Raw genomic sequence first — 26,472 nt, 5'->3', positions numbered from 1 at the left:
CAGCATGTAATTCAAATACCAAGCTTGTTTATAATGGAAGTAATCTGCTTTTGAAATTGGTAAGCCTGTTTACTATACGGCGAAGCAAGCAATCTGGTTTCCAGTTTCCAAATTCCACATTGTCTGTCGTGTAATTTGTCCAGCCAAACCTGCATCTCCAAATCTGCATCTTGGAAGTACAAGCAATTCACGCAAACGTACCTTGGCACCATGTCTACACAGTTCTTTTAAAAAACCAGCTTCTAATTACATCGTTTGCTTTATCTTACTGACTTTGGCAGGAAGTTGCTTCTCTCTTAGTACATTGCTTTAAAATAATAAAGTTTTTCCAGTTATATATTATTGGCAGGATAGAAAGCAACTTTTGGTAAACCTTCTACAATGCTGGCATATTTATGGGTTCAAAGATACATAGGAACTGAAATTCTAAAACACAGAATAATTTTGGAATTAAAATTTATGACAAAACTGAAGACTAAAACTACAACTTGCATTCCACAGGCAGAGGCTTCTGTGTGTACGATTCTCTGAAATGTTACCTCCGTGCACCACATGTCCTTTTGAGTTCTTCATTATTTGTGAAACATCTTCCAACGTTTGCAAAATGTTGTGTCAAACGGTGCCAGAAAAACCTGCTAAATTTCAGGGTTGAAAGGCTGTCTTTTGCAACAAGCCAGAGGTCTGTTTTGCAACAAGTCAAGGTCTGTTTTGCGGAGGTTTTTAAAACAGAGCCTCGGAAACTTTGCAACAATGCAGGGGACTGCAGGCAGTGGGGGCTGCCATCCCCACTCGTGGGCCTGTTGCTCATGTCATCAGCTTTGAACGTTGTTACAGAGCGAGCTCCAAAAGAACTCTGGTACAGCAAGATTGGGGTCTTTTTTCTCCATAAAATAAAACATGAGAGAAATGGTAAACTAATACTGCTTTAAAGTCCCTACTCTTTTTACAAAACGCATAGTTCACGAACACCGTCATTTATAACTGGATAGAGAGTATACATTTTAGAAATGTATTACTGTTTGCATGACACATTTGTTGGGTGAGGCCACTACTTATGTTTATTCAGAGACCAAAGTCTGTGTGTCCATATCAAACTGTGAGCTGATAATGTCAATTTTATTTAGTTCATTCACATAAATCTTCAACAACATAACCACTCTGAGTATTAGAAGCCATTTTAAAAGCACAAACAACAAGCAAGCACATTCTCATCTTGAAAGTATAATTGTTTTGAGTTAAAAGATTAGCGACATTTATATTTAGTAACATTTAACTGTGTGGTTTTCTTGATGAGAGAAAATATCAAAAATATGTGGAAGAGCACCATTTGCATGATTTTCTTTCCCAGAATACTCTTTTCTAGGGAGTTACATCTATTGACCAGCAGAGAACAGGATCGCTGGTTGACTCAAGCCTGTAATCTTTCTTGTATTGCCTGAAACAAAATCAAAACAAGAAAAAATTGTGATAAAATACCCAGAGGGCAGGCCCAGAATGGACCTTATGTTTGCAGATGGTACCAGGAGTCAGAGGGACTGTGCGCGGGCAGAGCTGGCACCTCCCCGCTCCTGGAGCTGGAGGCAGCGGTGATGGGGACACCCAGGACAGCGAGCAGAAACCGCATGCTCACAGCGTTTCTGCCACATCACAGAAACTTGCTAAAAGCAACTGAAGTGTAAGTGAAGTCTATCCATGTAAACGAGGCAGCAGAACCTTACGCTATTTGGCATTTTTTATGCAAACGGTGGCCCCAGGGCATGATTCCCAGCCCCCCAATAGGAGCCTTGAGCCCTGTAGCATCCTTAACAAGCAACAAATTCAGGCTGTTAAGGAAAAATTCAAGCACAAGTTCCTATTATTTACACCAAAGAGGTGTATTCTTACAGACAAACACACCCTTAGTTTTATTTCTTTTGATCTCTGGTATTAGCTGATAAGATACATCTTAAAGCATGTACATCACTCACCCTTATCCCATATCGCTTACCTGGTAACTTTGTGCTCAGATCCAGACACACTTAGGAGTCTTTCATCAGCTCCCTGATTGACGTTGGAATTATTCTGAAATTGTGCTTTTGAATAAAATTGACCTAAGCAACAGAGACACAAATTATTTAAAACTACAGAACATCTGAGGATTGCTGTTCACTTAACCCAAGTGGCAGCTATAACACTAGGAAAGCAGCCATCTGCCTCAGAAAGCAAGCAAACCACCAGACCACATTTGGAAGCTCCCTTCGTAAGTTGAAAAAATTCCTGTGTTTCAGCTGTGATCTCCTGTTATCCCTAACACTCCTCCACAGAGAGATCCAGCCTTGCTCTGATGGGGTTTCACCTTTTGTGTGTGTGTATGTGGTTTTAGAATATGCAGCCTCTCCATTTGCAAAGTTTTTGAAACAACTTCAGCTTTAGTCGCATCAGGACTTTTGGAGCTGAGATGTTCAGGACCAGCTGGCTTTCATTTTGTAACCCTGATTGTTTACAATTTTATGTCCATTATTTATAGCCTGTTATTTGACATCATATTAATTTCCTGCATAAATTAGGTCATTCCACAGTACTGTTGAGGTTAAGCCCAACTATTATTTTAGTCTTATTTTAACATTTTCTAAACCCCTAGCAGTCTGTTTAGGCTTGTACCACCGGCGAGCAGAAAAGCATTATGTTGTGTTTGAGGGGTAAGACCTCCCCTCTTCGCAGAGTAGGGTCTGGATTGCGGTGCCGTAGAAGGGGCTGTTAGATGTCTGAAAAGAATAAATTAAATGTAAAGTTTCTGTAGAACCCCCTGACACAGCATTCCTGCTGCCGTGCCTGCCCACTGCTTTTCATGGGAGCTCGTCAGGACCCAGGGAAGTAAAATCGGAATAAGGGCTTATGATGTGGCTGAAAAAAACACACCACATTCTCATTTCAGGAGCTTAGTTACAAGATCATCTTTCTTTGCTGCACACATCCATCATGATACATACCTAGAACTCCACTGACTTTGTCAGAAAAACGGTCACTGTTCAAGAAGTACAGCCCAAGGAAACCATCTGGAAACTTTACAAAGGAAATTTTTACGGTGACTGTATCAGACAATGATGCTGTAATGCTCCTTTCCTTTTCAACTGAGACTCTCAGCCTAGGAAGTAAATTATTATGTTATTTCCAAGAAGAAAATGAAGAAATAATATGTATTTAACTAGCTGACATTAATTAATTAAAATAATTTCATTTTTGCCTTTGCCTCCTTGCAATTGCATTTTTCATGATCTGTTGGTGGTTATTTTTAAGCTAGAAAACATGAAGGAGCATACCTTTTCTCTCTATGCTGCACAACAGATCTTTCCCATATCAGGTTACATGCAAACACACCAACAGAGAAGAACTTTTTGCTGATGAAAACACCTTATTATCCATAATGACAAGAAATGCTTGGATGGAAAAAAAAAAATATTTTTTCCTCATTTTAACGAGAAAAAAGGTAGACTAGATAAAATAATTCCATTTATTTCATGAACAAGTCAAATACTTTTTTCTTGGATATTTCACAAGTTTTTTCAGGCCCTGCCTTTCTTCTAACCCATTAATTTTATTTTGACCCCAGATGGGCTTGCAGAACACAAACATCCACTGTAATTTTTCTCTCTTGCAGATCAGGTTCGACAAAAACACACCCACACGCGCTGGTGCACAAAGCGCTGCGGTTCCCAGGGCTCGGGTGCTGGTCTGAAGCAGGAGGATCATTCTGCTTGGCAGATGACAAATTAGAGAGGGGCATAAATCCAGCATGTTCTTGGCTCCGTTAGAATTACAAAAATAATTGAAAGCAGTTGTTTTAGGACTTCTGTTATTGTCTAGAACTGCCTGTAAGGGAGGGAGTGCTGTGTGTCCTGTCTGCCCCCCACCAGCAGCAGATCCTCCCGGAGGTTTATTCCGGCAATGCAAAAAAAGCTGGTGGAACTAGCTACATTCAGCTCGCTCTTGTGGTACTGAAGGATCCTGCTGTAATTAATCCAACAAATGAAGGCTGCATTTCAAGTACCCTTTCTCCAACAGCAGGCATTTAGTCACAGACAACTATTCAAACACTTTATGCCTTCCCATAAAAAATGTCAGCTGCCTAGATGTGAGTTATTGCTAAAACTGAGGAGAAAGAAAACTTCAGCCTGTGTGGAGCCAGCTGATGTATGAAAGAGACAGTAAATGTCTAAGCCATCACTTCACCGTACTCGCTCTGTGGCTGGAGGAACACAAAGTGCCTGGTGGCAGCTGGCACGGCGGTGGCACAGGGGCTGCTATGTGCTCCAGCGGGTCCTTTTCTTTGGAAGATAAATGTTCTGCCTCTGACGTCGAAGCAGAAAGGCAGGCGGGTGGTGCAGTTGTTTTGATTCTCTTACGCAGGCATGGAGAATTAAAATCAAACCTTTTTTGTTCTCTGTATTTGAAACGGGGGATTGTGAAGGTACCCTGCTTCCGCTCACGTTGAGTTACTCACCGGATTTCACATTTGGAAGCACTTACTTGAAGTAAATGTGAAAGTGGAGGCCTGAATGAAAAAAGATCTGACTGACATTTTCAAGTCTGGGAAAGGACGGGGCGAAGTTCCTTACCCCTGGGCGGTGGAGGTGGCTGACTCCGTCCATGGCAGCCGAGTGCTCTCGTTATTGTGGCTTAGGATGATCTCATCCGTGGAGACGTGGATTCGTGCGGGGGGATTCACATAGGTAATTTCAAACTGCACAAAGTGATTTATTCTGTCCCCAAGTTTCCCCGTCACAGTGAGTCCTTTAGTAACATTGACACAAATTTGTCGAGTGACCGTGTTTATAAGGTACGAGTCATCTTAATAAAACTGCTTCAGCTTTGTTGCTAAAGCACCTTAAGGGTCTCAAATCTAGTCTTGGGAAGCACAGCAGCCCCGGATTTCAGATCCACATGCCCCCAAGGCTGCAGTGGGGTCACCAGAGTCTGTTTACCCCCACATTGCCACCTCCTCTCACAGAGGTGGCTCTGCTCCATAATCAGAGCAGCTGACAACCAGCGCTTGGGGCCACAACTCCTCTGAGTAGAGGACCACAGCAAAAGTGCAGTGCTTTAAGAGCATGCATCTTCCCGTTAGCATGTAGGGACCATGGGTTTTAAGATCTCTGCATCCTCAGAAGCCCCCAAGGGCTGGGCAGGGGAAAAACCTCAAGGCCATGGATGTGACACCAGGAGGAGGTGGTGGTGACCCACAGCCAGACCTGTGAGAAGTGCCCTCAGCTGTTGCACAGTGAAAGTTAATATTGCCCAATAGAAAGGAAAGTTTAACCAGAGCCTCTCCAGTCACTGCAAGGCAGCAGGTATGATATGGTCCTTCACAGAAGGGGATTATTCCCAAAGACACCAACTGCTCTCATAGACCAAAGTGACCCTCCTTGTCCTTGGTATCAGGGGTAATCTGGCTCACTCACCTTGCTCCGGATCAGACAGCAGGTGGACAGAGGGCTGTGCTTTTCCATCAGTATTTAAACAGATTATTTCATTTTGTTTGGGTAATTGCAAGAGAAGCTGTGGATATTCGTTGGCTGAAAAGTGAGAAGAACAATGTTAGCATGCAAAGAAAAATCTAGCCTGTGCCCTTTGGATAGGCACAGCAAAATTACTTAATAATTTTATACCTAAAATATTACTTATAGCTTTTCTAGAATAGAATGATTAAAATCAACACAGTAATAATTACTGAAAAGCACACCCAGACACAGCATTGTGATACAAATGAAAACAACAGATTTTTTAAACTTAGGGTTTATTAAGGACAATGAGCCCTTAGAAAAGCTGAGGATGAAGACCTCTTGTACTACATTTCTGTTGGTGGTTATATCCTCGAGCCAGAGAGGCTTTCTCATGGGACACAGGGATATTTTTCACTTATGTGGAAAAAAACAGCCAAGGATTTCAAGAAGAGATAAAGGGTTTACACAGAGTTGATGCAGTCAGAAAAAACATTAGTGTATGAAAAACTGTACATTACAGTTATATTAATTATTAAAATGGGACTAGTATATGTATTACTTACCAAGAGGTTGTGCTCTCATTTTGTCTCTTAGCCTGACAACTAAAATACTTAAAATTAGTAAGAAGAGTTTAATGAAACATTTTTCTCTAAGTTGGCTAATGAACTTAGGAAGAACACTAATGAAAACACAGGAAGAATACTGTGACAGAAGCCTTTTTAGCAGAGCTCTTCATTGACTTCTACAGAGAGCTTTGCTTAAAACAAGATGTCCCAATGGAGAAAAAAAGTACAACATCCAGTGCCTATTTCTCTTAGGATCGAGCGAGCCACTGGGGCATGGTCAGCGTGAGCTGCCGGAGGGTTTCGAGCTGCGTTTTCAACGGCTGCTACGCAGCATTGAACCAGCACGCCCACCCCAGATCCTCTCGCACACAACTGTGAATAACTACCTACTGACGACAGCTTCTTGTTCCTGCCAGATTGGGGCTCAGAGCGCCATCGACCTGAAATAAAAGGGTTTTCCAATGTTTCGTTGGTTTGGGGTCATGCCTTGCATCTCCCTCCCCACCCTTTGCACCGTGGGAGCTCGTGGCAATGCTGAGCTCTGTCTCTGCAGCGCCCTGGGATTTCCTCCTCGCAGGACAGGCATTGTCATCGTGCAGACGGCTGTGCCCCACACTGGCTTCACACAGCAAACCCCAGGACTGGTAAATTATTTTTTTATACCCATTTCCTTCAGCTTATTAATATATGCTTTTCCAGATCTTTCACATTTCTTTTCAGGAGGTATACTAATTTTTTATTTCTGAAAAGGGACGAAGATTGTTTTCAAAAGCTTATAGTTCATTATAAAATACCTGTGGACTGAAATACATATAATAAAAACTAAATTGTATATCAAGTGGGCATCCACAATCAAAATGTATTTATTAATGTTGCTATGAACCTACATATGAAATGAACTTTATAAACTTATTTATAAATATATAAATATATATATAAATATATATATATAAAAATAAACTTATTTATATTTAACAACTTTATAAAATTATTCTGAATAAAAACAAAAGAGGAGCACGTACCAGGAAGTGATCCACTCAATCTATAAACACCTGGAGAAAGAGAAGAGAGTATCTGTATTTTATTCAAGATTGTATTACATACCTTACAGGAGTGTTTCAAACATCAACTCTGTAATTCTCCAGCTGCATCTGTCTTCCTTTCCCAAAGTAAACTATCTGCAGTAATGAAGTCCACAGAGCATGAGCACTGATCCCTGGAAAATATTTCCAGCCAAAGGATGGAAATGGACAAAAACTACTAAGAACTTTGTGAGGAAGGGATTTGCAAAAAGGGATTTGATTGTCTGCTAGATGCCTGGGGCCTCACCCGCCTCGTGCATGGGGACGAGGCAGGGGAGCGGCGGTGCCTGTGCAGCAGAGCTGCTCGTCCCCAGTGTGAGGGTGGGTGCTTCTGGTGGAAGTGGGCACCTGGCACGCGAAGGGACTGGCTCCACGGGGAGCTACAGCACCAGCACAGGCTCACAACACCGTCCCTCTGGAGCGCTGCAGCCACAGACAGGAGCTGTTACTGGCAGTTAAAAATCGGATGAGTTCAACATGAGAAATTGCAACAATATGCAGAAGAGCACATCAAAACCTCCCTTGGTCCCAGTAGCCCAGCATCCTGTTTGCCCCTTCTCCTCCCTGGCTGCTCCAGCTGTGCTGGTCCATGACGATGGAGAGCAACGGAGCTCAGTGGTGCTCTGGCAGGCACCAACGCCAGATCCAGTGGGGACATCCCTGTGCCCTCGAGCAGCCATGCCTGCCAACCATCACACCCACGCAGGGCTTGGCACCTTTGAGGGAAGGGCAGCGCCAAGCCCTGCGTGCCCCCTGAGCAGGGCAGGGCAGCCGCTGGGCCGTGCTTCTGGCCAGGGAGTTTTCTGCCATTAAACTCCCCTGCGCCACTTTGAAACAGGTAACCTTCAGAGAACGGGGCAGCACTATAATTCCCTCAATACAATTCTGTGAAAGAACTAGAGCAAAACCAGGGCTTTTCACCTATAAAAGCATTGCTATTATGATGTATTATCATAGCTGAGATTATCAGATTAATAATGCTGGAAGTTCAAAGCTAATAAACATATCTATTATTTCCAGAAAGAGAGAAAAAAATTACCTAAATCCTCCTCAGAAGTAATTCCAAAATGTCTTGAGCTTAATTTTTTGACAGATGCTTCGCACATGGTAGGAAGAAGCAGAAAACATCATTAGCACCATTCACTTGAAGAACTACTTTTCCTCATGAATAAAGTCAATTTTGGCCTTCAAGACTTTCTGAATGGAAGATTTTCTCCCTTTGACCATGTTATCCACCTTGTTATCCACCTTTGACCATGTTATCCCTGCACAGACCTTGGCAGTCATTGCTTACATTTTGCTTCACATATTTTTTCCAAATCTCAGATATTTCCTTCTATAGAACAACCACCACAAGCTCTTCCCCCCGCCATTAGAGACTATTATGGAAATATGCTACTGGAAAAGAAGAAAACATTTACCTCTTGGAAAACTGCTGCGCTTCTCATTATCTAACACAAGGAAGAGGGACAGATTAGTGTCATACAGTCAACACTAAATGACTTGACCCATGTGCAAACCAGAAAACTGGGACAAGTGGTGCTGGGCTTCAGGTGATGAGCTTTTTTTTGTGTTAAAGAGTAGGTAGACAGAGCACATGCAAGACTCCTAGCAATGGCATGCTTTCCTCCCCTGCATTCATTTTTCCACTTTAATGCTACAGAGAAAAGTGCAGAATCCCTTTGCAGTGGCAGCAGTGCTGAGTAACAACTGTTAAATTACTTTTAATATTTAAACAAATTATTTTCCATTTCAATAGTAGTGCCCATTTCTCCACTTCACCTTTAAAAAAATCCTGTATGTTTTATTTTGAAAGGAAGCTAATCCCTGAACTCCTGCCTCCGATGTGGCTTATTACCGTGTCACATCACTATAAAATGAACCTATACTAGAGGTCAACAACAACTCATCAATAACAACAGCATATTTCAGGGGGGCCATTTGATGCCTCTTTTACCGGCTTCGCTGGGCTTGTTCGCCAGCTCCGTCTGCTGCTGGCCAGCGGGTTTGGTGACCACCATGGAAGTGAGGGGTGTAACAAAGCTGTACCGCAGAGACAGCTCTAAGGCTTGCGCCTCCAGGGTTTTCTTATCCTCTTCTTGAGCTGAAATACTAAAGTCTGTGTTAATGATGAAGAAATAACATATAGAGACTATGAGCAGGTCATCTTCAGATTCCTTTTCATATTAGCTGTGTCTTAACAGATATTTTTCATTATTGAAGGGTGAGTAGTCTTATTGGGACAACTCAGCTGTTCATGTGCTTGAAATTATGGAGATGCTTATGAAATTATGGAGATGTTTGCAACACTGGAGCCTATGTATGGTTCAAAGACATAAAAATAATAGATAGATGATCTATGAAATGTCTTATGGACATACTTATTGTTCTTTTTACTAGCTGTGGCCATTCACTTATCTACAGACAATATTTCTGGATGTGTAACAACAGCTCAACATAATCCATGCAATTAAAATCTATTTCATAGTAAAGTCATGAAGAATGTTTTATATTATATTTTCATATGTGTATATACATATATATACACATTTAATGATACAGCGCTATCATAAACGGAAAGGCACCTCATGTTCCTCATACAGTAATGTAGTATTCTTCCAGTATACTATGTATTTAATACTCTCTGCAGAAATATTTCTGTTTCTTTGTGTTTTCTCAACATATAATTTGTGAATAAGGAATGTGTGTTTTAAGAAGTTAGAATTTGTAATAAGAAACATTAAAATAGCTTACGATTTTTCCAGAAGCTGTTGAATGGTTAAGTAAGCCCACAATCTCTCTATGAAATTTCCAAAGATGTAACTTTGATTTTGAAATACTTGCTCCTTCTCTTTGACATTTGCTTCTTCTTTAAGAGTCAAGTCACTAGCATGCTGAAGTGGGAGAAAACTGACCATCAAAGAACATTTCCAGACTTCTTTTATAGTCACATTATTAGACTTAAAAGAACATCTTTCAGTACCAAAGTGCCCTTTTTGTCCTTCAATTTTGTCCTTTCCCATTGGAAAATGCAACTGCAAACTACCAAAGAAGCATGTATTTTGGATATATATTTCTGGACTCGAAACAATGTTGAAAAAAGGAGGTAATTAAATTGTTCTATTTCAACATTTTTGAGATGAATAATTCAGATTTCCTTCTTCATTCTAAAAATACAAACCAGTTTCCTAAAAATGCTTGAAAGGCCAAAATTTTATGGGTTTGAAAGGATTAATATCCTTTCAAAAAATAAGCTTTTTTTTTTTTTAAAAAAAAGCTGTTTGATTATTTGTGGATATACTTCAAGGTTTTTCTTTTGTAGCAAATTCAGGAGGGGAAAATTGTTAGAATTCTCAAATATTTTTGTAAAATGGGAAAACAGCTGAATGCCCAAATGTAGAGAACATTTATTGCACACACAAGACTTCCTGAAGCCTCCTATTGCACCATAAAAGACAGAAGGGAGATATGTTTTTCACAGTTAGTAAACTAAACACTTACTGACTGAGCTTTAATTTCTACTGGCAAAAGATCAAGCTCATTGCTAATTTTTCCAGATACTATAATTTCAGATCCTTCAAAAAACAGCTTGAAATTGTTCTTGGTTAATCCTTCAACGGCATTTTCTGGATACTGCATTTCAATTTTCATTAATATTGGGGTAGCCACCTCTTGATAAAAGCCCTAAAGAGAAGCAGAGAGAGAGCGCGCACACAAATGACTGCAAAATTATGCAAAGCAATATGTTGAATGTCTAAAACCCCCTTAAAAAGAAGGGAGCAAAGCTTTTTCTTCAGCAGTGTAAAATCGCTGCAAACCTAGAAAAAAAATTAAATGTTTCCTCCCTGGTTTTGGCACACCCTCTCCAGCCAGGCTGGAAACTGTATTTCCCATGGTAATTCAAGTACCCAAGCAGCATTCCATTATCACTGTCCCACCCAGTTAGGTGTTTTGCTTTAGCCACTTTTCACATCTGATTTTTTAAACTTGACTAATCCTGAGGATTAATCTTTCTCTTTCTGGACTGGGGCTGGTGTTAAGTAAATCCAGTCTCTGCACATCCAGCCAAAACAGGTAGAAGTGGCTTCCCCCCAAAAAACTGTCCCAAAAGTTATGACCCCTCTCCAGATGGGCAGGAGAGACCCAGGCTGGTGGTACTACAGAGCCAGTTTGCCTGCAGGTGCCTCAAACTACCCGCTGGTTTTTAGGGAAACCATAACAAATAGCTTCCAGTGGTAGTACTTCACGCAGTTTGAAATCAGACCCATGAACAGAAATTTTTCCACCATCACCTCCCCTGGACAATTTGTCTTTTTGCAGACATACAGAAATGTGTGAGTTTCCAGGTTTGTCCAAATTCAGCTCATTTGAGGACTTCGAGTCATGGTTAGGGTACAAACCCTCCGATACCCCAAAATTGCCTTCCTCCCTCCCCAAAACTAACAGATAAACTCAAAACCAACTCTTCATCTCAGAAAATCTGTGGTTTTGCTGGTAAGATTAGACATAAGCTGTAGCTGATACATGGCTTTTCTGGCATATTCCTTAGTCCTGACCTGGAGCTGCAAAGCTGCATCAGCATTTTCATATATACGACGTGCTATTCCCCCGTTGCTTAGGGCCATTTTCTCCAGGAACTTATAACTGACATCAAACCCAAAGCCAAGGCAGAAAAGAGCGTATTTCCCATTGACTGCTTTCTGAATGTTTTCTTGAATTACTTCCACATTACTCTCACCTGTAATCGAAACAAAAACATACCCTTGTTTGTTTGTTTTCTGAAAGTACAAAAACACAGCAGTGGGTTTAATGGAAAATTCTGCCTAAAGTCTTTTAAAAATAATTCAGAATAAAATATTAAAAATATATGGGACAGAATTCCATTAAAGGAATTGGAGATGAAAGCACCACTCTGCATTTGGAGTGCCAGAACCTGATTCTCCCCCTTAATGACTTTTACTAACTTCTACTCATGTCATCATGGCTAAGTGCAAAATATTTTACAAGATTACAGGGGCCAGAGGAGGTTTTTAGGACAAAAGGGACACACGCTACAAGTTAACAGCGCAAGGGATGGAAATGCTTGATCAAGTGTTGGGAAGACAAGTACCATCCATAAAAATTATCTGTGTGAATTCAGAGAAGAATGGATTAGTTAATGGTGTAATTCAGACAAACTGCAAATTAACTCAGCCATGCTGCTCTCCCAGCCCCTTTGCGTGACAAAGGGAAAAGACTTTAACACTGTCATTTGAAGAGCTGATGGCCCTGTATGGAGAGCTTCTCTATCAGCATTTCCAGGCAGGAACTGTCACTGCCTGTAGCAATATCATGGGAGCAGCTCAGATTTTTCCCTTTCAGCCTGCTTTGCCAAGGAAGGCAGCGTATGCAATAATGCTGCATGTATTTGCCTGGCACTCCACCCCGGCCTCATTTCTAGCCAACTTGTGGATGTGCAGTGTGCTCAGGGGTATTTGAGGCTCACTGTGGCTGTGCTGAGCAGGCAGCAACGTAAGCTGAATTTTATTAAAAAACCCAAATAAGTAAACCAACCTCAAAGCAGTACAGATCACACGACCTGAAAGGCAGACCAATCTTATTGGAAGGCTTACAGCTGAATTAATATTGCTGGCCTCACAGAGATGCTGGTGCCGCACAAAACTTAGACAAACTCCTGTTCAGAACAAGGGATGTTTGTGCCATTGCATTGGGGGCCACTGTTTATTTAACCCAATATTTCTATCTCAACCCTCTGGTTTGTGCTATCACAGCTGATCACTAGTTAAGACCTAGACATGGAAAAGAATACAAAACAAGAGGCACCTTGAAAATATCACAAGTTTGGGGCAAAGAGGGTAGAGAAATATAAGCAATACCTCTCAAATGGGACCGTACATAATGTATGCCAAATGTCCATGTTTCAGCTCTAAGTATTTTACTTTCACGTTTCAGCTGAGCCTGGAGTATCTCCAACAATTCCCTCGAGTTTATAAACTGGGCAGCCAATGGTATTTAGCAAAACAGTTCCCAGCTAAAGGACGTGTAGTCATGGGCAGGCAGGCTCTGCCATCACTTCTCACAGCCCTCGCCAGAGCCCTCTCATAGTCATCCTCTCTCTGACACAGATCCAGCAATAGCCCGGCCTGCTTATATCAAAGCTCTTCTGAAACACAGACTATGTCTATCAACATCTGGGATGCAAGTGTAAAAGTTAAAAAAAAATCAAGGAGAGAGAGGACTGAGGCTAGAATTTACTCACCAGAAGTGGGCTGGCCATCTGTCAGCAAAATAATCATGGAGACGCTCCGTTCTGGCAGCCTCTTGGCTTTATCCAGCACGCTCACGGCAGTCAGCAGGGCACGATTGATATCTGTGCCTATAATGAGAAAGCAAGCATCACTCACCTAAAAAGGATAATCATCTGAACAAATCGGTACACTTCATCTGCAGAGGCCCTGCAGAGTTGTTTGAAGTTTTCTGCAGGAAGTAATCCTTCAGAGAGATGAGGATTTAGGGGTTTAGCCTACTGGGCTTAATTACGGTGTATTATATTGCAATGGCAATGCTGGAGTATTCTTTTGGGAGCATTTTCCACACATGTGTCATGGGAAATACAAACATGTCTAGAGCCATTAAAAGGTGCTTAAATAAACACACTGTCATCTGTTAACCTACATTTAAGAAAAGTCTCCTAGCCTTATTTGAGAAGTCAAAGAAAAGAGCTGGGCACAGGTGGGCTTTATTGGTGTTAGTGCCTGGGATAAGAAAACCTACGTTAATACTAACCGCGTAACAGTAACGGAAGATATAGCCTTTTAGATGTGCATAAAACTAAATAATAAAACAAAGCGCCCCGAGTGATGCAGCAATAGAAATGCTTCATGCCTATTTTGACTATTTTGTTTCTGTAGTGTGGCTTACATGGGAGAATAACTTTGGATGCATTTTATTTTACAAGGGGACCCTTGATATCAAAAAAGTCAGCAAATTGCTGTCAAATGTTGTGTGAATTGCCATTTTTCTGTAGAAAAAAAAATGTACTATCGGGAAATCTTCCAGCCATCTCTGTTATAAAAAATCTGAAACAAAACTTTGTGGCTTGTGTGGTTCATAGATGTGACGTAATCATGTCTCTCCATATCCATATCATAATGTAGTCACCAATCCATCCACTCCTATAACCAGCCTTTCTATCCCACTCATCACTCAGAAGTATTAAAAACTTACTTGCTTTGTGAGCACTGATGGTAGTTCCGTGGCAGTACATGACTAATAAAAATAATAATGTTTTTCTAAGCAATATATTATACTGGGGGCATGTTTGTGGTTACAAGCCCCTAGGCAGTGCCTTGTACCTCCACTAGCAGAAAGAGTTTGCACGAATCCTGCAGCACTCGCCACGTTCTCTGCAGTGGCTTGCAGCAAAGAGCTTTTCCACTCCACCACTTTGCTGCTAAAGGTGATAAAGGTGAAATGATCTTCTGGGCGGAGGTCTTGCAAAATCTTCAACAGGGCGTGCCTCGTCTGTTCCAAGGAGAAAACAATCACTTTGAATATTTCTACTTCTCTGCCAGAACTGGGATTGGAATTGCAGTGCAATAAGGGGGTTTCTCTAAAGCACTATTCAAGATGCAGCCCAATGCCCTTATTTAGTCCTAATGGTATTTTTCAGGTTGAGACCATCAGAAATGGCCGATTCACTTCACTTACAGACACAAAAAACCACCTATGGGGGCTGTAGCCGGCTTGTCTGCTCTCTAGCAAAGCTACATACACAGTAATCAATAAAGGTAAAACAGACAAATTAATTCTTTAAACTTCGTTAAATAAAAAAATTAGAAGCAAAATATGCTGCAAAGATAGAGACAGAAAAAGTACTCTCTGCCTTGATGTTTGATACCCGTGAGAATAGCCGTATCAGAAAAGTGTTGCCCTTTAATAGCTTAAATCTGTGCATATGTATTTTCAAGCATTTCTATATGTCTGAAAACGTTGCTGTGTACAAAACCAGCATGTGTTTCAAAAGTGAAATTCACAGTCACTTCCTCGGAAGGCTGGTGTGCATGACTGATGCAAGCAGAGGTCAGGACTTTGAGGTGAGTTACCTGTTCAATTTTTCTGCCTGCCATGGAGCCACTTCGATCTATAACAAAGATGACATTTTTGGGAAACACTGGCATTTCACGGGGTGCAAAGTAATGCACAAAATACCCATTGACAATCTGAAATACAGAATGTGAAATCATGTATAAAATTACATCTAAATAAATAAAAATTGCATCTTAACATTCTGGCATAGCAAGAAGGGAGGTGCGTACTCAGCATTCTGTTCTTCTAGATAAGCCCAAATCAAAGCACTATTAAAATGTATTTCCTAGCTGGAAGCGAGACTATCTGTAGAGAACAAATTGCAAGAGAACAGCATATATATATATTAAAATATACATATATATATTTTATACGCCTCAGTGCCATATGTATGATATATCTGTGTTATCACTGTATATTATGTTACCTCTTTATTATCACTTATGAGCACTTCTCTGCTCATTGACTGTGACTGCCATCTTTTAGCACATCCATGTATACTTCATTAGTGAAATGGTATGGAAAATAATGTACTTTATTCCCTAGGATATGCATTGGTCCATAAATATTTTTAAGTTCCTGCTCTCTTTAGTTATGCCTCAGTTGTCACAAGAAATAAAAGAAAACCGAGCAGTCATTTTGATAGTTATATAAATCACATTTCTCTAAACTTCATTTACAAGATGCTACAAATACACCTTAGATCAGCCAAAATAATAAAAAAAAGAATGTAAAGAGACATCTATAAAGTGGCAATATAGATTTGGTATTGAAACAAAATTTGAAAGATTGATTTTTTTTTTTTCCATGGATCATCCATTTTTGCAACGTGTCTGGTGTCTCTGGGGATTTACTGAACATCACCATCAGTTCCTGCTGACCCCAGATTAATGGAAATAGTTTTTCCTGTCACTCTTGGTGTTTCAAAGTAAATGTTGCTGTTTTGCTGATTGCACTTCACATTCAGATGTATCTATGATCTGAAAGCATTTTTATTTCTATTTCTTTTTTACCTGTATATCACCTGCAGTGGCACCTCTCTTAACATCATAACGCACAACAAAGTCACCGTTGAGGAGGGTTTCATTGAGTTCAGGATTTATCTTCTGTTGATCTACAGTTGGCTTAAATAAAATACGAGCCTGCAAAGCAATCAGAAGAAAAGATTTAAAGCAACATAACTTAAAGCTGCCACTGGCAGTAACGTCTGGCAGCTGCTGCTTTACCTTGGTTTCATTCTGCACTTTTGTGAGCGCCTCAGTTAACTCATTTGTCATGAAGGTGCTGTCTGTCTCCAAGAAGCGTATGCCTTGGGGCTCGAAGATGTGCACATCAATCTGACAGCGGAGAAGAAGTCAGTGTCAGCATCTTGGAGGAAACACAGCCGTGCCTGAAAGGCGCCGCGGTGCTCCCTGCTCAGCCCTCGCCGGGGCAGCTCACCTGGAAATGCTTGACAAGCTGCTTCGGTCGGACCTTGATCAGCAGCTCAAACTTCCCCAGCTGCCGCTTCAACAGCTCCTCATACGCCAGCTCAAAAGTGACTTTGCTGGCAGCCGCAATGCTGACAGACACGTGAAACTGCTCCAGTTTTCTGCCTGTGATTCTGGGGGAGGGGAGAACAGAGATTTACGTCCTGTGGGGAAGGTTTGTGTGCGGTAGCCAAAGTTTATGAAGTGTGCTAAATAATGGCCAAGGGGCTGCATGGAATAAATAAAAAAAGAGTAGCAGTAAATCTTATTCATCATAGAGAATATTTTTTACATTGCAAGCGGTATTATATACATCACATATATTACATTAGCATGTCATGGGTGCTGCATGTGCAAGCTGAGAAATGGAGCAGAAAACTCTGCATGCCTCAGACTGGGATCAAGCGGGACTGGGACTGAATACGTGGGAAGCACAGATTAAATATATCCAGAAGGCGTGATGTCTGCTCAAGTGCCATGGTCCTCTGCACTTGCGGGGAAGCAGACTCAACAGCTGAGCATCATCCCAGCCCGGCAAGGCGCTCCCGGGTGACAGCGAGTCCCAGGGCAACACTAAGCAGTGACACCTCCCACTGAAGCCCATTGCAGGACCCAATATAAATCATATATGTATGTGAATATATATACATATACACACGCACCCCATCCCTCCCAACAAGAACCCAAGGCTGCTTTTCACATGTATCCCCCCTGGGAGGTGGCTGGCTTCAGGGTTTAACCCACCCCCAGCCAAACGAGAAGCGTTGGAGCAGCCTTACTCAGGACAGCAACGTACTTGACAAGGCCGGCGCTCTGCCCGCGCGAGACCGCAGTGTCATATTCCTTTTGAGCAGAAGCTTTCTCCTTTATTATTCCTGGGTATACTTTACCGTCAATGGACCTGTTTGGTTTCCATAAAAATTAATTAATATTAGAAGGAAAGCGCTGGGGAAAGAAACTAGAGGAACGCTGCACTTTGCGGCCCCTGGGGCATGAGCAGGGAACACTGCTTGGCTCCTACATCCCTCCCTGTCCAGGAGGATGCCAGGAGCCACCACCACAACACAGCCCTCCTCCTTGCAGGGTCTCAGGTGGCTGGAGCAGGAGAAACACCACCACCGAGCATGTTTGTCACCCACTCTCTGCAGCAGGCAGCCTCGCCCTGGCCCTAGCCACCTTCTTTCTATTTGGCTGCCTACTGCTTTGCCCCTCAGAGCATTTTGTGCAGGACCCTCCAGAGCTCAGCTCTTTGTGCTTTTTGCTCAGCACCTCCTGAGAAGAAAGATGAACCTGCCCCCAGCCCCCAGAGCTGCCACCTCCACACCACAGGTAAGGACCGGTCCTACATGGAGAAGTTGGTGATGAAGGCCGTCTTGGGTAACTCCACTTCAAAGGTTGCCTCTCTGGACTCATTAGCTCGGTTGACAATTTTGCTGGTGATGATGGTGTGAGCAAATCTCGATGTGACCTTGCAGTCCACGTGGAGGCTGTAGATTTCAATAGCATGCTGGAAAAAAAAAAATAAACAGGCTGAAACAGAAACACTCAGGTTTTGCTCCTAAGCAGTCCTTACCTGGGTGATGTTACTGGAAAAGTCTGATGAAGGAACGAACTGTTAGAAGGTCTGGCCAGAATTGGGGAGGGGGAATTGTTCACGACCAGACTGGCCATCTGCTCATTCACACCTCTGCCACTGCAACCACAGCCCCATGCAAAATCTGCAGCTACATCTGCGTGTTGTCATTCCACAGAAGGCTTCTGTCAAGCCTTTTTCTGTGGTCTTCTCTCCTTGGGGTACTCTGAAGCAGCTGCTGTGTCACCCCAATACATTGCCTAAGATTAACCTCAGAAAAATCAGATGTCTCTTTAAGCACTCAACCCATGGAAAGAGACCTGCTAGGTTTTTGCATGACTATTTATTTGGTCTCCCAGCTGTTGACTTTGCCACATGTTTTTCAGCTCAGTGCCTTGTGTCACATACGATGTTTAGCAGGTTTGAAACCCCGCATGGGCCTCCAACCCCTCGCTGGTTGCACAAGCAGGGATGCCCTTTGAGCGCTTGTGTTTCTCCTGGTCTGGTGCTTCCAGGGCCCCCAACACTCAAGGGAGGAGGGCACTGTCCTGGAGCTGCCCGGGAACACCCCACAGGCTGGCTGGACTGGGAATCACTGGAGCACCTGCCTCTGTAAACACCCTCCTTTTGCATTTGGGATGTCTGTTTTAAAGGCCCTACCGTGTTTCAGCAGTGACACTAAGAAGGGTTGATCTGGACATCACCAGCCTCACAGTAGTCCAATAGTTTATTAAAATAAAAAAAGCTCAGCATCAAAGCAGATCATAGCACTTCTATTTTCAATTTTCCATCCTCACAAATCTTTTGAATGGCTAATTCATCTTTAGTTATTTTGATAATTCATCTCCCGTACTTTGCTCACCAATTAATAGCATCCACTCTTCTTAGTCAGGGCACTGGCCGAAATTCAAAAGTTTAATCAAGCTAAACATGGCCATTCAATACAAAGCTGTGACCACAGCTTTGTGCTTGGGCATCAGGGCAGGAGGTGCCACAGCCAACGCCATGTGAGTAATGGATGGCTGTTTCTTTTTTCATTATAATGTTGCCAGAGCCTGCTCCATCTCCTGATGCCTACTGACAATCCAGGACAACGGGATACAACCCAAAAATATTCATCGAGAGAACAATTTCCTGATCCTGGCAGTTCAGGTGCCTCTCCCTGCCCGTGCCTCCCTGCTGCCCACGCCCAGCTGGAGCTCTCCCTGCCCAGGCTGGGGCTGTCTCTCCCAGGAGCGTCTCTTCCCAAAGGCTTTCCGAGTATCCCTGAGCATCTCTGTTCACGTTCACTGCTCTGCCACGCTCAAACCTGCCCGTGGCACGTTCGGAGGGGAGGTTTTGCCATGACTGAGGAGCCCCGAGCCCTGGCTCACTGGGGCAGCACAGGCACATGATGGCCATCGCTGCCCATGGAGCATCCTTCCAGCACAGGAGGAGCTCGCCCTGTGCAAAACTTACCCTGTGCAAAATCCACCCTGCTGCCACGTGCCGAAGGAATGCTGCGGGGACAAGGGGCTGGGGACCTGCATCCCCTGTGCTTGCCCAGCCCCAGCAGCATTTTAGGCTGTGACCAGCACAAACGAGCACGCAGCGGGGTGCAGCATGGTGAGGGGCATCGCTGTGCCCTTAGCGAAGGGGGCAGGAGAGGATCAGCCCCCGTGTGTACCCGAAAGCAGTGGGGAGTGACTTGTGGCCGCTCCCCGAGGCACTGCAGGCCCATAGACCACATCCACAGCTTCTTGCAGAGTGCTCAGCTGCCCCTGTGGCAGCCACAAGACCTGTCCCTGCCTCCCAGAACCCCCCCTGCATTTCGGTTGTATTTCACACTTTTCTGAATAGGCACGATGGAAGTAAAAACCTGCCAACATAAGGCTTTCTCCGTTTCTCTAATATTAGTATTTTTAAAATAAGACCAGTCACACACACCCTGAGATGATACAAAACACAGTTTGCTCCTCCAGACAGTACAAATAACTGTCTACTCCCCTCTTTTCTGTTCCATATAAGTTATTAAACACCTGTCAGAAACCTCCTGGCACTACAATGGTCCTTGTTTAGTCCTGCTGTAACAGCCCTGTGTCAAGATCCAAACCTCATCTGGCGGCTGAGGGAGACCTATTGATCTTTCAAATTTGATATTTTACATCGCTGGGGAAGAGCATGATCAGACACATCTGCAAATGCTCTCTTGCCACATTTGTACTATAACAGCCCAAACAAACAACCAAAAAGGCCTTAAAAGGACCCAAAGCTCTGAAATCACGACAGAGTACACCTGAGGCTCCACAGGTGGTGGTTACCAGAGGAGTTACCTGCATTACCTGGCCGGCTACCGTAATACCACTGGATCATCAAATGAGCAAACAAGATACTGTTAAAAAAAAAAAAATAGAGCAAATACCTTTTGAGCAATAGTTTCTGCTAATACTACAAGTGAGGAAAAGACCATCAATGCGAGCAACGTTCTCTCCTCCATTTTGGAAAGACCAGATTTTCAAATGAAAACTCGGTTTATCTTAATCAGTTAATGAGTAACTTGTACTTGGGGATATTAGTAGACTTTGAAGAGACCCAGAAACTTAATATTTACATGTTAAACATAGGGAAAACTTGGACCTGGTTAACGTTTATTTTTCCAACAGATCTTTGCTGTTAAACATTAGAATTTTAATGTTTTATAATGCATAAAGTTAAGAAATCCTTGTGTTTTCTTTTTAATCTTAGATCTCACTGTGGCACGTGAAGTCCCACAGGCAGATGAACTGGTCTGTGCAACAAGCTGCATTTTTGGATGCATGAATCTCTACCATATCCAACAGTAATGATTTGAAAGGGCACATCCTTAACATTATCTCAAGCACTTCAGGGATTTGGAGATTGCCAAGACATGAAACATTCACGTGAGATTTTACAGCTGGTGACTTCTTCAAACCTTGTGTCTCCCTGCCCAACTGGCCCATGAGAGGTACGGAGCGGCCCTCTTGAAACATCCCTTTTTGCTTCCTCTGACAAGCCATAATCCTTGTTTGTCAAATAGCAAAGTCAGTTGTGGCTTGCCTTTAGCTAAACAGTAAAAACACAGTAGTAAGATTCTCTAGGGAGAGAGGCGCTAAGTCAGTGCCTGTACGTACACATACGTAAGTGTACAAAGAAGACACAAACCACCCAAAAATGAGTGCAACAACAGCCGTGCACGGGAGCACATCTGGCCACGTCCAGCCCTACCACAGCTGCGACGCATCCAGCCAGGGATTCTGCAAAGCTGCCTTTAACGTGCAGAATTAGGCGGGGCTGTTTGCACAAAAGGTTAGTGCTGGAAGAGCTCTGCACCTGAATTTACCTGGAAACTGAGTGGGATGACTCCTTTCAGCTTCTATTTTCTAATAAAAATCTTCATCCAACAGGGACTTCGAGCAGTTCCTGTGAAGTTTTTGTTGGTCAACGTTGGCTTGTAGCCCTGGAAAAAGAAATTCTCTTAAAAGTCCAATTTTATACACAAATAATTATGGACAGCGTTATACTAACACAATTCCCAAAATACATGCTCACTCATGTGGTGTTTAGCTAGTCTCCTAACACAAGACGGCTCGCATGACTATTTAAAAGATATTTCTCCATACGAGTAGTTGTAACGTCTACCTCTTCTCCAACGCATGTTAAACACATTGTGGGCAAAAAACAAGGGGTTTTTTAGGTAGTGGGGTAAACAGACCCTGGGCAGAACCCGTTTCAAAAGTTCGTCTCCTCAGCTCTACAACTGGGGAAATCAAGGTGAGAAATGGGGGTCAGGGAGCAAACTGTCATGAGCCATTCCTATGCCACATGTCTGGGGCTTCTTGTTTTAGTGGAAAGCTTTCAGCAGACTTCATTTGTTCATTCATTCCCAGCGCAAGAAAATAAAATATCTGAAATCTTGAAAATATCAACAGGACGGGAAAAATAACATCCCCCGGGGCTGTAGTTCAGAGGATCTCTTAGACATATGCAGCTGCTGCAGCAGCCCCTGGTTCCTGTATGTATTTATATCACAGAATCGTATAGGTTGGAAAAGACCTTTAAGATCATCGAGTCCAACCGTAAACCTAACACTGCCAAGACCACCACTACACCATATCCCTAAGCACCTCATCCAAACGTCCTTTAAATACCTCCAGGGATGGCGACTCAACCACTTCCCTGGGCAGCCTGTTCCAATGCTTGATAACCCTTTCAGTGAAGTAAAATTTCCTAATATCCAGTCTAAACCTCCCCTGGCACAACTTGAGGCCGTTTCCTCTTGTCCTATCACTTGTTACCTGGGAGAAGAGACCGACCCCACCTCTCTACACCCTCCTTTCAGGCAGTTGTAAAGAGCGATGAGGTCTCCCCTCAGCCTCCTTTTCTCCAGGCTGAACAACCCCAGCTCCCTCAGCCGCTCCCCATCAGCCTTGTGCTCCAGACCCTTCCCCAGCTCCGTTGCCCTTCTCTGGACACGCTCCAGCCCCTCAATGTCTCTCTTGTAGTGGGAGGCCCAACACTGAACACAGCATTCGAGGTGCGGCCTCACCAGTGCCCAGTACAGGGGCACGATCACTGCCCTAGTCCTGCTGGCCACACTATTTCTGGTACAAGCCAGGATGCCATTGGCTTTCTTGGCCACCTGGGCACACTGCTGGCTCATATTCAGGCAGCTGTCAACCAACACACCCAGGTCCTTTTCTGCCAGGCAGCTTTCCAGCCACTCTTCCCCAAGCCTGTAGCGTTGCATGGGGTTGCTGTGGCCCAAGTGCAGGACTCAGCACTGAGCCTTGTTGAACCTCATACAGTTGGCCTTGGCCCATCAATCCAGCCTGTCCAGATCCTTCTGCAGAGCCTTCCTCCCCTCAAGAAGATCAACACTCCTGCACAACTTGGTGTCATCTGCAAACTTACTGAGGGTGCACTCGATCCCCTCTTCCAGATCATTGATAAAGATATTAAACAGAACTGGCCCCAAAACTGAGCCCTGGGGAACACCGCTTGTGACTGGCCGCCAACTGGATTTAACTCCATTCACCACCACTCTTTGGGCCCGGCCATCCAGCCAGTTCTTTACCCAGTGAAGAGTACACCCGTCCAAGCCATGAGCAGCCAGTTTCTCCAGGAGAATGCTGTGGGAAACCGTGTTGAAGGCTTTACGGAAGTCTAGATAGACAACATCCACAGCCTTTCCCTCATCCACTAGGCGGGTCACCTTGTCGTAGAAGGAGATCAGGTTGGTGAACACATGTATATGAACACATGTATACAGGTACGTTAACGTGCAACCAGCCGGCGCTGTGGAGAGATGCAATCTGGAAAGCCCCCTCTCCCCTGCGCAGGCGAAGGCTGAATCCTGCCCTCCCACCATGATTTCCCTGCCCATCTGCCCTGCAGGGAAATCAGGGAACAGCCCTTTCTCAACTAGACCTGCAGTCTGTCCACACAAAAACACTTTTTCATATTGCTTTTTGACAGCGTTTTCCCCTTCATAACTCCATGGTAGGTGATGGCATTAATTATCCTAAATTAACACAAAAATCCTGTGGAAATAGATGCATCTGTGTTTGCTTCATTGCTATTTTACAGACAAAGCATCCAGGTGGAAAGCATGCTTCCAGTGGCCTCGGATTTGCGAGGAGATGCTAATGCAGGGCTCAATAATTTATTACTTTCACAGACATTACAAGTTCACCATAAAGAGTCTGTTGAGCACAGCCTAGTCTTACGAGGCTTGTGCTTTAAGTAACTTCTTTTAAAAATAAACTTATCTTCTTCCAGGCAGACTGTTTATACTACTTGCAAATACTGTATTGTTTATAGCAGGAGATGTAAATATATATATTTTAACAGAGAAAAATTAAAACTGCTATACATCTGATTAACTTCTACAACTCGTGTAACACTTTAATCCCTTAAAATACACAGGATTATACACTTAGTGGCCTAAGATCCCCAAGAGCCAAAGCTTTAGCCTTAATTAAGTGGATCTGTCATCAGTTTTCTAATACCTACATGTAAAATCACATGGATGTTAAAGAGCTGCTTTAACTGCACAGATTTAGGCGGCGTAGTTGGCTCTGCCCCGCTCCTGGCTGCACGGAGCCGGCCAGCACACAGGGAAGCTGTGAAATCCCTCCCGCATCCCTTTGTGGCTTGCTGAAGCAGCTACAGGAAAATCTCACACTCAGCCTTGTCCCCAGACTCAAGCATCTTGCCCTGTTTCTGTACAAGCCGCCGACAGCCATCCCCGCTGATGGCCAGTGCCCCTTGCTGCTGGTGCACTGGGCACCAGTCCTGCAGCACCCAGTGCTTCTTACTCCGAGGAATGAACGTGCTGTGAAATTACTTCAGATCACCTTGGAGGAAGGATCCAAATCCACCATCGCAACAGGAGATACTTTTGTGTGCAAAATGACCCCAAACCTCAAATCCTGGGGCTTTGTTCAGACACTTCTCTGTCACTATTTCTTGTTATGAAAAGGAGGGAAAAAAAAGGAAGAAAACACATTTTCCACAATTGGACTTATTAGATTTGCAAGGATGAAGAAAAAGATGACCAAAATTTCTCCAGGCAGCTTTATATTTGTTCTTCTCACCTACAAGTATCTCCTGTCCTGCAGCAGCAGCCAGCGTCTTTTCCAGCACAGCAGCAAGGCTGGGGACAGGGGAGGATTCCTGCAATTCAAACAGGAGAGCACAGACCTTGCTGTGACAAATGGGGAGCAACTTTGTCCCAGGGATACGCTTTTACCTCCAATGCATATTTTTTAGGTGAGGTCCATCGTAAAAGACAGAAAAAGAAAAAAATATCCCTGGTTCTGAGCACTTACTGTCACATTGGGAAGCATCACAAATAATTGAACCTGAGGACATCCTGGAAATAAAGCTGTTAGCAAAATCTCAGGTTTCTGGCAGATAACTTACCTTGCTTCCCTGCCGCATCCACGCTGCAAGTCTGTGGGACATGGAGTTTTCTGTGCTTTGTTAAATCGGCACCAACATACCCAAAGCCGGCTCTGAAATACAGCACCCCCCTCTCCTGCTACCCAGTCTAGCAAATTTGCAATATTCAGTCGCTTGTACTGTACAAAAGAAAGCAGTAACATCATTTTGTCCCACTTGTTCCTCTCCATTTTCTAGTTAACAACCAACCTCCTGCCAACTTCTCATCACACATTAAGGAGGGTTTGTTAAACCTGGTGCAGGGACAGCTCCAGTGTTACCAGGGCAAGAACTTTTTTCCACTATGTTTTGTTTTGGTTTTATCTTCGAAGCTCTGGAAGGAGTCCTTCTCAGAGGAAAAGTCTGTGCAGTTACCTGTGAGGAGCCTGGGCCCCATGGAGAAACAGTGTCCAGCGGAGAGGCAGTGTCTTGGCTGCCAATAACGAGCTTTGAAAGTGAAAATTTTTTTTAAGGAAACCTCCCCCTTAAACTCAAAGGATTTGCTGCTGCCTTATGTATGCCCCACTCCTCAGCCTCTCTGGGAGCTTCGTGGATGTTGGCACATTTTATCCTTCAAGTGTTTGGGACAAAAGACAAAGATGATATTCTTCACAGTGCACAGAGACCTTTGATACCACTTTCACCTCTTAATCAGGTCTAGCCTGTGCAAAATTAAAGTTATTCTTTAAATAAAGGTGGCACCTACCTTACTGTCCCGGATGTGCTGCCAGGGACTTGGGGCTTGTGAAAAGCATGGCAGGTGCCAACAAAGCAGAGGACTAGCTGTGTTTGAGCGCAAAGATCCAACTGAGGGGAAATACTCCAGTTTATAACCTTGGGGGAAAACAGGTTTGATGTTTAATGCAGCAAATCAAGATGTAAACAGAGTTGCAAAAAACCAACTTCCACTCAGAGTGGGTTTGCTGTTGTACAGAGACGCCCTGTGGGTTGTTCGGCTCCTCAGTCAGGGGGGACATGGCACCAGCCGGCACCTGTGCTGCTGGTCTGTCACCCCACTTCTCACTTGATCCAACGGGATGTGAGGAAAAAGCCACTCTGGAATGTGCTGGAAGCCCTCCGTCAGAGCTGGGGCACACTGGCAGCCCAGCATCTTGCCTCCTTGCAGAGCCGTTTGTGGGGAAACCATGACGCTGCTGCCCTGGGGGTGTGAGGGAGCCGTGAGGGGAAGGCTGGCCGTGAGGGGAAGGCTGGCCGTGAGGGGAGAGCCCTGAAGGGCAGCTGCCACCCACAGCATGCCCCAGGCCTCAGGGG

At 43.7% G+C, this 26,472-nt stretch overlaps 1 protein-coding gene across 1 annotated transcript; it reads right to left on the bottom strand.

Annotated features, from left to right (window-relative positions):
- Positions 1-1,206: 1,206 nt before the first annotated feature.
- LOC142415721 (inter-alpha-trypsin inhibitor heavy chain H4-like) lies at positions 1,207-26,347 on the bottom strand. Its single transcript, XM_075514386.1, has 23 exons — positions 26,225-26,347; positions 21,599-21,631; positions 18,032-18,192; positions 17,482-17,586; positions 16,657-16,819; positions 16,443-16,553; positions 16,230-16,358; positions 15,234-15,350; positions 14,484-14,652; positions 13,388-13,504; positions 11,685-11,866; positions 10,630-10,812; positions 9,883-10,022; positions 9,086-9,240; positions 8,550-8,579; positions 7,069-7,155; positions 6,433-6,486; positions 6,044-6,082; positions 5,439-5,552; positions 4,596-4,770; positions 2,970-3,124; positions 1,988-2,090; positions 1,207-1,435 (listed from the first exon to the last, which is right to left on the bottom strand). The coding sequence occupies exons 1-23, from the start codon at positions 26,345-26,347 to the stop codon at positions 1,360-1,362; spliced, it is 2,721 nt and encodes a 906-aa protein (XP_075370501.1). The 3' UTR covers positions 1,207-1,359.
- Positions 26,348-26,472: the final 125 nt, after the last annotated feature.

Source organism: Mycteria americana, chromosome 11, assembly GCF_035582795.1.
Source record: "Mycteria americana isolate JAX WOST 10 ecotype Jacksonville Zoo and Gardens chromosome 11, USCA_MyAme_1.0, whole genome shotgun sequence".
Classification (NCBI taxonomy): domain Eukaryota; kingdom Metazoa; phylum Chordata; class Aves; order Ciconiiformes; family Ciconiidae; genus Mycteria; species Mycteria americana.
The sequence above is the reverse complement of the archived record's forward strand: the minus strand, read 5'-3'. Positions and strand labels throughout refer to the sequence as shown.